At 37.9% G+C, this 11,311-nt stretch overlaps 1 protein-coding gene across 1 annotated transcript; it reads right to left on the bottom strand.

The window, feature by feature from the left end:
• Positions 1-7,308: 7,308 nt before the first annotated feature.
• Positions 7,309-8,805, bottom strand: LOC145121104 (plasmodesmata-located protein 3-like). Its single transcript, XM_079056880.1, has 3 exons — positions 7,825-8,805; positions 7,642-7,749; positions 7,309-7,567 (listed from the first exon to the last, which is right to left on the bottom strand). Exons 1-3 carry the CDS (start codon positions 8,618-8,620, stop codon positions 7,560-7,562), a joined length of 912 nt encoding a protein of 303 aa, XP_078913006.1. The 5' UTR covers positions 8,621-8,805; the 3' UTR covers positions 7,309-7,559.
• Positions 8,806-11,311: the final 2,506 nt, after the last annotated feature.

Consider the following 11,311-nt stretch of genomic DNA (forward strand, 5'->3'; position numbering starts at 1 on the left):
TGGCTGATTGTACACACCGCTCCAACTTGTTTTCTCTTAAAGCTCTTTCTCGTTTTAGAAAAATCATTTCTTTTGAAAATTCTTCTCAAATCCTCAGTTTGAGTCCAAACACACCCGGAGGTGCATCTGAATCCATCAAACCAAGGCTTTAATACCAACTTGTAACAACGTAAATTTTCAAACCAAATTTTTCAATGTAAAAACACATTTATCTCATTAATAAAATCACAAAATGTCACAATGTCAAATCATCGAATCTCATATCCAAAAACTATATATATCAAAACTCCAGGATCCTCTCAATCATAACTCAATCTCTGTTGTGTGTACAATCAAGCTGGCGCCTTTCCGTGATCCTTAGAGGTACCTGAAACACATAATACATAACACGGTAAGCACGAAGCTTAGTGAGTTCCCCAAAATACCACACACAGCTCATTAGCCACTCTAGGCTATAACTCAATAAGACCCTCTGGTCCCAACTCAGTAAGCTCATAATAACAATACTCAACATAATTCACAAAGACATAATGCAGAATATTAAGATACACAGGTAAGAACAATAAACATCTCAATCACACAAAGGTACCACTCATGGTAAGTATAGTGAGAAGACTCACCTCGCAAGAAATCGGCTAATCTCGAACTCAAATCACCGATCTAGCCTCCGCCTAACACATACGGCAATTATCCCTAATTAATCACGGCTCTCTCTCTCAATAAGCCAAACTAACCCTTCTACAAACTCACAGAAGGGTAAAAGACCATTTTACCCCTCAATGGCCTTACTAGTCCACAAATTGACCAAACCCTAAAAGTCAACCAAAAGTCAACAGCAGAGAGTACGCTGCGCGTACCAGCTCTCTATGTTGGGCGTACTCAGCTGCCATGCAGGCATCAAAGATGCGCGACCCCTACGCTGCGTGTAATGGGATTACGCCCAACGTATGCTCCAATTTCACTCTTATCACTTATTTGGTTTTAATCAGTTAAGACCTTGGCTCAAAGCACAGATCTGGACTCCCTAACAGCTCTTACTCCATAAAGTCAGTGACTTTAAGCCTTTGCATTGCTGGAATGGTCACAAACACACAAAACACTCACTCTCTTATGCCAAAAAGCCCATATCTCATGCATAACTTGATTCCAACGTCCAAGATTGGATTTTTATGACACTACACCACTGAATACACTCAAATGGGGTTGATCATAGTCTCTGGAGTAAAATATCTCAAAAAGTCTCCAACTTTTGGGACAAAACCCTAAAATACTCTACTATGATGCACAAATCAAAATATTGAGAAATCTTTGAGCTTTATACCTCAAAATGAAGCTCCACACTCAGATAAGCTCAGATCCAAGGCCTGGAATCCCACTCCTTCTTCTTCAAGGCTCCTTCTTCACTCCAAAGAAACACAAGAATACTCTCAAGGCTCTCAAATGCACTCCCAAGCTCTAAGAATGAAAACTAGGGTTTAGTAGGGTTGTTGTCTGAGAATGGTGGCCAGAAATGAGGCCATCATATCCTTTAAATAGGGGTCTCACCCTAAATTAGGGTTTTCACTCTGGTACTAGTAGCCCAGCGTACCCTCTGGTACGCCCAACGTACTAGGTGGCTTCCGCGTCAAATGCACGCATATGAGTACACTGAGCGTACACTCACGTACGCCTCGCATACTCATTCACCACCTTTTCTCAATAAAGGGCTAAAATGGACAAGTGCTCAAAAGATCAAGGGATACAAGGTATACCTAGACTTGGGATGTTACATATAGGGACTTGAGACTTAGTTATTGGTGGTCGTGCATGAAGAGAGAGATAGCATGGTATGTTGAGAGGTGTTGGACCTGTCGGATGGTCAAGGCCAAGCACCTTAAGCCGCATGGCATGTTGCAGCCATTGGAGGTTCCCATGGGGAAATTTGAACATATTACTATGGTATTCATCACCAAGCTACCTCGGATGGCTAAGGGATTTGACACGATATGGGTTATCGTGGACCGTCTAACCAAGAGCGCCTACTTTCTAGCCATTTGAGAGAGGTATTCGGCTGAGAAATTGGCCGACTTGTACGTGTGCGAAATTGTTGCTCGTCATGGTATTCCAGTATCCATTGTATCTGATCGAGATGTTCGGTTCACATCTCATTTTTGGCAGAAGTTCCATGAGGAACTGGGTATGAGGTTGCATCTTAGCACTGCTTATCATCCGCAGATTAACAGTCCAAAAGAGCTGACCATTCAGACACTCGAGGATATATTGTGAGCATGTGTGATTGATTTTGGTGAGAGTTGGGACTCCTACCTTCCCCGTAGCTAATTTTTCTTTCAATAACAGCTATCACTCGTTTTTGGCAGAAGTGTCATACCCCAGTCTGTTGGGGAGAGGTTGGTCACAGGGTTATAGGAAGCATTGAGGTAGTCTCAAATGACAGAGTTCATTCAGTAGATTAGGTAGAGACTTCAGACAGCTCAGAGTCGGCAGAAAAGTTATGCTGACAGGCGCCAATTGTAGTTGGAGTTTCAAGTTGGCGACATGGTGCTACTGAAGGTATTGCCCTAGAAGGGTGTAATACGCTTCAGGAAGAGGGGAAAGTTGGGGCCCCGGTATATTGGGCCATTTCGGGTGATTGCCAGGGTTGGTAAGGTAGCTTACAAGCTGGATTTGCCTGAGGAGCGCAGTCAGATCCACCATACCTTCCACGTTTCGCAGCTTCGGAAATGTTTAATGATTCAGCAGTTATCCCTTTGGAGGATATTCATGTGGATGATCGTCTGGATTATGTATAGAGACCGGTGGCGGTTTTGGATAGGAAGATGAAGAACCTGCGCAACTAGGAGGTGCTTTTGGTAAAGGTCCAGTGGCAGCATCGGAAGGGTTTCGAGTGAATGTGGGAACCTAAACCTAAGATGTGGGAACATTACCCGGAGTTATTCGCAGTTGTGGACTTCGAAGATGAAGTCTAATTCAAGTGGGGGAGAACTGTAACACCCGTTCCATGTATGAATCTTTATTGAATTGTTTAATGCTTTCTAGGTGGCCAAGTCGTGGTGGAGTTCCACCATGGTGTGGCAATTCTTGATGGGTCACGGGTTTTTGATGGACCACCACGACGTACAAATAGGCGCCACATCATGGTAGCCATTGTTGGTGAAAACCCTAAATTTTAGGGTTTGCACCCTATTTAAGCATCATTAACCCCCAAAACCTGTTACCCTCATCTGCTTCTATTTCCCACTCCGTTCCTTTCAAACCCTAATCTCCATTGGTGGTGTTTTGAGCTCATTTTGGCGATTAGGGTCCATTATAGAGTGAAGGAAGCCATTGGAAAGCAAGAAGAAAGCCCCAAGCTTTGTAGATATGAGTTGTACACCTCTTGAGCAACCCACATGAGTTATAAAGTTCTTGATGTTTATATTTCTAGATCTTGATATGTTAGAAGTTATTTTCTTTTAGTTCCATATTTTTGGTTTATTTGAGTATGGACTACTCAAGACCTTATGAGTTGCCTTTTTGGACGTTTTGGGGTATTTAGTGTTATAAAAATAGAATCTTGACCCTTTCCTTTCCTCCATGCATGCATTTGGTGACATGTAGTTTTGTGTAAAGTTAGGGTTTATGATTTTGGCACTTTATAGCCATGCAAAGTCATAAAGTTGGAAACTTTATGAGTTATAATGTCATTTGGGATCAAAACTGAGTTTTAGATGAAAGTAATTTAGGGATTAGGAGCTTAATGTTTAAGCCATGTTGAGTTTTGCCCCTTTTGAACCTAAAATGAGAGATCTTTACTCATTGGAGGGTCTTAATGGATAAAGTTGGAACTTTATTTATCTAGACCTTATAATATACCAGATTTGGGCTTTGGAGCCCCTGAAATCGAATCATATCAGAGTGAATCCCAAAATACGGAAAAAGGTGGTGCATGCTCTGCAATCATCCTGGACTCTTCCCTTTCGATCCTGATGTACCTGAAACACAAACTAAAAACCGTAAGCACAAATCTTAGTGAGTTCCCTAAAATACCACATACCATACATAGATGAACATATAATGGGCCCCGCCCAATGAGTATAACGGGCCCCGCCCACTGAATATAACGGGCCGCCCCCACTGAGTATAACGGGCCCCACCCAAACCTGAGAGCAAGGCAGACATAAGCTGAGGGCCAGAAAGGCAAGCCAGACTTATGATGTGGGCTCGGGAGCAAGCCATACATAAGTTGAGGGCCGGAAAGGCAAGTCAGACTTATGATGTGGGCTCGGGGCAATCCAGACATGAGTTGTGGGCTAGGTGGGCAATCCAGACTCGTGCTTTGGGCTTAGGGGTAATCCAGTCCAATGGTTGTGGACCCAGTATGCATGTTGTTATATGTTGTGCGGTGGTATTTTGGAGGAACTCACTAAGCTTTGGCTTACAGTTTGATTTCATGGTTCAAGGTAGATCAGATGATTGGGGCAAGGTGATGGCGTGATTATGCCCATCATCCTTGGATATTTTATTAATAAATGATTTTGGGATACTGTAATTAACGATTATGGCTTTTGGAACAATGTTTTGAATGATTTATGGACTATCAAAATGGTTTTAAAAACAAAATTTTTTCCTTGATTTTTGGGATGTTACAAATCTATACATGTCTATCCAGCTGAATGTACAATTGTAGCTCCAATCCACCCCTACCTTGGATAAAATCATAGTGAATTGTAGAATCATCATAAATTCTTAAGGTTTGAATCATTAGAAATGTGTGTGTGTGTCTAGTTTCTTTCATCTCTATACTACTTAACCTAGTTTTAACCCCCCTTAAGGGATGAAATGTCCAAACTTAGCAGACTGGTTCAACCAGTTGATCGATTGCAATTTTCAACATGGAAAATCATAGAAAACATAAAAAAAAAGTTGTATGAGCACATACTTCATGTCCCTAAAAAGCTAGAAGATTATACTTTAACCTTAGCTAGAAACTTCTCTAAGAAGGCGAGTGTAAGAAGGGTAAAACAGACCAAAGACAGATTGTTGTATAGAAATATATCTAAAATAAAGTACTAAACAAGTATTGTTATTAAGTAATAATAATAGTGTGACCCGCTGAGTAACTAGTGGTACTTTATGTAGGTTGACGAGAGCTTAGTTACCTACTAGTCCACATTCCAATAGTATTGGTAGCTATCTTTAGATTTCACTTCTCTATATGTGATGCTTATGTTATGTAGTTATATGATATGTATATTTTTTCCTAATGATTAATCTAAAACTATAATTGGACTATAGCATTTTCATGGCCGGATATGAGGGTGTGCAATGTGGGCATGTGCACAGGGCCCATTTTTTTCAAGGGGCCAAATTTTTTTTTTAGTATATTTAGTCCGGATCGATTGCCATCGTAGTCCAGACGCAAGAACAGAAGCAGCAGAACCACGATTGGCAAATCGCAGTAGAATAGAAGCAGTGATTTATAGCGATCATTCAAGGCTCAGTCTTCATCGTACAACAACGAGGGTGAAGGGTTTAGGGTCGATTACTCATTCAGTCATTTGAATCACATAATCAATCATTATCAGGTAATCGATTATCAACACTGATTCAATAATCAACACCGACCATGATCAATTGATCATCAATTTTTTCAGTTTATAATTGAATACTTTATAGTTAATACTTGAATAGTTATGAATAGATTATCAGATACAAAAATCAGAATGTTGATTGTTGAAATTGGATCATTATCAGTTTGACAGTTTATCACTTATTCACTTTATCAGAATTCAGATTATAGTGAATGACTTCATGTTGAAATTTTGAAATCTGACTGAATGTTGAATCAGATTAATAGATTATGATAGAAATCATAATGTTGAATCATTATCACTTCATGTTTATTGTATAATTAAATCATTGTTAGAAAGTTGAATGACTTGAATGGAGGGTGTTTGGTTGGGTTTTGGTAATTTTTGGACAAAAGGGCATTTTGGTCTTTTTTTTCCCCGAAATTGTTAATTCTATCATTCTTAGAATTATCCGAAGACCAGAAAAACAATGCCAACACCTTCTAATATGTTAGTACACCTTGTATTTTAAATTTCAAGTTAATTGGACTTAAAATGAGGGATTTCATCATTCCAGTTCTTCGGTCTTCATCTCTAACTTCTCTTCGCATCCAACTGCCTCCTCTTTCTCTCTGTGCAATTCAATTCAATATTCAGTCAACAATATTTGAAGAAATTGATCAAAATGTGCACAAATCGTCCAAAATATGCATAATTTCCGACTTCTAAGGGCCTTTTTTTTCGGCTCGTCCTGGGCATTTGAATCCTCAGGACCGGCCCTGAGCATTATGATGATTGATGTGAGACTATAATCAAAGCTATATCATTCTGATGAACTGATGATTTGTATGCTTGATGTATTATGTTCCTGATGATTGATGAATGGTGTGCTTCATGATGTGTGGTGTAATGTATAGATGTAATATTCTCATTAAGATTTATACTTACCCGTTGTTTACTAATATTTTCATGACCCTTCGGGGTAGATAAAAGAAAAACCGATTTGATTACAGTAGTGTCCACATTGACTTTAGTTACAACGATTTTATTATACATACATTTTATTACTTTGATTTTAACGTTTAAGACTTCTGCTACGTTGTTTACTCTTTTATTGTTAATTGACTTTTAGTATTATAATAAAAGATTTTATGATTGTTATTTATTTCGAAAATGTATTTTTTTTAGAAAAAAAAATGGGACATTATAAATAGGCATGTTATAAAACCGTTTTCGCAAAACATCCTGCTACAACGCGCAAATGCAAACCTAGTTAAGTAACAAATAAAAAATTACTTAGAAAGGACAAATAAAATTATTATTTGAACTCTTTTCAAAATTTTACGTATTCTAAAAGGTTTATAATTCGTTTTGTGATTCTATATTAAATGGATATATAATATTAGAAAAAAACCAATTAATAAAAAAAATTTGAGTATAGAAATCATTACATTTGTATTTAATAGAATCATACCAAAAAATATTGTAAAAGTAAAAGGATCATTGCAACTCAAACCCATTGGTAAAGTCTTGAAATGTGAATTAAAGGAAAAGAGAAACGATAAAGTAGCAAAATTTGTCTTTGAAAATCTTTTCCAGCTTTGAAAACTGTAATCTGCACCATAATAGACAAATTGAAGAAATCGAAAGGGCGATATTCGAGTTTCGAGACCACAAAAAGACACAAAGAACCACATGTCTTTGTTGCTACGTCTAATTTAATAATCATAAACTTTAACTTTAAAAAAACAAGTTAAAATTCACAGTACTCTTTCCCTCATCTTTTTCCACCATTGACAAACATTCATTCTTACAATATACATCCTTGATTCTGTTCTGGATGAAATTCCTAAATATTCATATTAAATCAACATTTTTTTTTCTTATAAATCTAACAAAAACAAATCTTGCTTCTACTTCTTCTGCACCAAGAAAACATCTTCGCCTCATGGATTTGAAAAAGACCAAGGAAAGAACCCATCTCAAAAATTGGATCTTCACTTCTTCAATTCAATAATCTGTTAACAAAATTAACCAGATTCAAACACTATTCAATCACAAATATTTCTTGATTCAAATTTGTTTTACTTACCATCATCCTTCTTCATTGCCTTTCTAGCAATCAACAAAAGTACTATCAAAAACCCAACTCCGGCAGCCCCTCCCAAGATGATCGCCGCCGTTTTCCCTGTATTTGACCCTGCAACACCAAACCCACATAAAAAATTTACCAATTTCAACATAAATTCGCAAAATCTTGATTTGAGAAACATACCTGATGAAGAAGATGAAGACGATGGCGATGAAAATGAAGAAGACGATGTTGGTTTGTTGGGTTTTGGGGTTCCATTAGGGTAATAGTTATAGCTAATGAAGCATCTGTGAAGATAGATTTGACCTGAGATTGAGCTTCCACACTCGACTTGAGCCCTCTGCACAGCACTTTTCACACAATTCCCACAATCGGAAGTCCCTAAATCACCCTGACATTGCCCCAAAACATACATAGATTCATAACTTGTTGTGTAAAATCCACCATTTCCGGTTCCAATAACACTTTCCAAAGACGAAAATGCTGAATCTCTTCTTTCTTGAAACCCATTTCCACCGGCATTTGTTTTCCCACAAGTCTTGTAAAGCATTTCCATTCCTGAGATTTGAGAAAACCCAGAAACTTCATAAAGCATATAACAACCCAGAAGCTGGATTCTTGCAGCCACCGTCTTCCCACAAAGCTTATCCATCAAGATTGGGAGTCTGCTGACGCAAGTGTAGCAATCGACATTACTCAGATCTCCTCTACACTGAAAAAGACCAGAAACCGATGCTTGCCCACTACCACTTGTTGTCTTGTAGAACTTGGATTTTGAGGATTGTTGTAAAAGTGTCCCGAAAATGGCAGAGAGGGCAGAAGAGTAAACGCCAGTTGGATCTGATAGAGGTTGGTTTGCACATCCTTTGTAAACTAAGTTTGAGTTATCTGGTGCAGACGTAACCAGAGGGAGGACGAAGACCAAAAACAAGAATAAAGAGAGAAAGAGTAAGGTTTTCATTGATAAATGTGAAGACATCTGAGATGTTTTTTTTTTCTTTTTTATGTCTATGAAATCATGGTTTTTGATTTCTAGATAGATTTGAAAGATGGAAAGTGGTGATGATGGTGAGAAAGATTAGGGTTTGGGTTTGGGTTGTGGCCTACCTTAACAGGGTGTGAGGAGGTGCATCTATGTCTGAATGAGCAGTGTTTGTTTCAAGTAAGATGTGTACACTGTATATAATAATAATGGAGTCCAATTTATTTTTGTAATATATTATTACTCACAATTAGTTTTAATAAGCTTTATCAAGATTAATCCAAAGTATTTATGTACTAACAATAGTACTTTTAGTAATAAGTTATTCAGATGTATAATAAAATTTAGCCCAAGAGTGTCTAAGTATGCCAGGGAAACATATAACATATATTACAAACGAGGATATGTATACAAAGTCAATTTGAATTACAAACGTGGTGGTTTGAAATATAATTAGACAAGGGTGAGGGATATAATTAGTTTAGTATTAAATTGAACTAATATGTAGTACAGTAGTAGATATGTTGCTTATATTTTATTTAAATAAAAATTATTTGGTTACATCATGCTTTTAATCCACAAATAATACATAGTTTTAATATGTAGTAGATGATTTTCAACTTTTGATTATCTGTCATTTAAAGAAAGATAGATAATTCTCATTAATTTTCATGTCGTTAAAAAAAAGGTTTCTTATGTTAAAAAAAAGTTTTATATATTTATCAAAAACGTCTCAGTGACATTTTTTACTTAAGGACTTATACATATTGATAACAAAGCTTCATTTACTTAAGGACATGTACATATGGCTAACAAAGCCTAACCGTTAGGGTTATTCTCGACACACATAATGATTAAAGATGTGTGAATGAACACATAACTTTACATTACTCAAATAGTTGAAATGAAAAATAGAGACAAAATACGATTAGGTTTTATTATTATAAAAGAAAAGTACAATTACAATAAAAAAAAGAAAGACAATATAAATAAGAAAGCTAATTAGTTTAAATTTAGCTAAATTACAAACATGGGGCTCAAACCAAAAAGGCATAATAGATTAATTAGGCTAACATCCCCTGAAACTCATAATGCAACAACAATAAGTATTGAGAGTGTGTGAGACAAAAAATGAAATCTGTGAGCAGTCAATGTCTTCGTAAACATATCTGCAAAACGCAATGTGGATTGAACAAGAGGTAGAGAAATAGTCTCATTCTGAAGGTGATGAAGAGTGAAATGATAACCAATTTCAATATGTTTTGTCCGCTCATGGAATACCGAATTCTTGGCAATCATTATCATACTCTGTGTAACACCCGTTCCAAGAAAGGTTCATTTTTAACCCTAATATATTTAAGATTGGCATTTTTGGTCCGTACGTCGTGTCTACTCAGGGTGTACGCATGGGATACTCGCGCATGAGAAGAACGGAACTCGCACGCGTACGTCGGGCATACTCAGCAGGTACGCCACGCGTACGCTGTTCAGACCAAAACCCCAGTTTTGAGGATTTGTACCATATATAATCTCCTTATGGCCCCAATACCTTCACCCTCATCAGCCTCCACCTAAAAATCATCCCTCTAGCTAACCCTAAGTGTGAAGAGTGCATCCTTGAGCTCATTTGTGTGTTTTGGTGGTGTTCTTGAAGAAGAAGAAGGTGGTAGAAAGACATTGGAGCTTGGATCTGGAATTCTCACATTGCTAGCAACCTTCTGGAGGTAAAAAAAACTCCTAGTTTGATCATCTTTTCTTATGGATCTAGTTATCTCTTCATTTAGGGCATTTTTGGTCCCAACCTTTGTGATTCTTGAGCATGACATGCAATTGGACGTAAAAAGTCAAAGTATTAAGCTCTCAAGTGGTTAAGAAGGAAACTTGTGTGTACAATGGGCGTACCGAATGGCACGTTGCGCGTACGCAGGTTAAGCCCCGATGCCTAGGACCACGAGTACACCCTACGTACATCCGAAGTACGCCCCACATACGAGGCCTGATTTGACTCGGCTGGGTTAACTAGGTGGATTTTGTTGATTTTGACCGGTTTTGACCAAGGGTATTTTGCGTATTTTGAGCTGTTAATTGAGATTAGGTCCTTGGTTTTGGTTAGGTGACCGTTGAGCCGATTTTTCTGAACAACGATTTGTTTAACTTGCATTCCGACTGAGATGTGAGTTTTCCTCACTATACTTGCGGGTCGAAGGCACCAATGTTGGCCCAACAAATTATGTATCTTGTTATAGAATGTTGCTATGCTGTAGTGATTTGTTAAGATCTGCATGTTTATCTGTTGCTGGTATATGTTTATTTGTTATGCATATGTCGACATGGTATAGTTGGGTTTAGGTTGTACTGCTTTGTGCGGTAGCCAACAAACCCGGGAGCAATCCAGACATAAGCGGTGGGCCCCGAGGGCAAGCCAGACTTATGTTGTGGGATCGGGAGCAATCCAGATATGAGTTGAGTGCCCGATAGGCATGCCAGACTCATACTGTGGGCTCAGGGGTAATCCAGTCTTTTAGTTGTGGACCCATATATGTTGTTATATGTATGTGTGTGTTGGTACTTTGGGGGAACTCACTAAGTTTTGGCTTACAATTTTTAGTTTATCGTTTCAGGTACTTCTGAGGATCGTAGGAAAGCAAAGGTGTGCATCGTACACAACTTCCTGTTTTATGTCACTGA

Source organism: Lactuca virosa, chromosome 6 (assembly GCF_052849685.1).
Source record: "Lactuca virosa cultivar CGN04683 chromosome 6, Lactuca_virosa_CGN04683_v6, whole genome shotgun sequence".
Lineage (NCBI taxonomy): Eukaryota > Viridiplantae > Streptophyta > Magnoliopsida > Asterales > Asteraceae > Lactuca > Lactuca virosa.

What these genes read in the sequence shown, in the direction of transcription:
- LOC145121104 (XM_079056880.1), bottom strand. Translation starts at nt 8,620, where the DNA reads ATGTCTTCACATTTATCAATGAAAACCTTACTCTTTCTCTCTTTATTC. An exon ending in GTCTTCATCTTCTTCATCAG is followed by an intron (nt 7,750 to 7,824) that starts GTATGTTTCTCA and finishes TTGGTGTTGCAG; the next exon opens with GGTCAAATACAGGGAAAACG.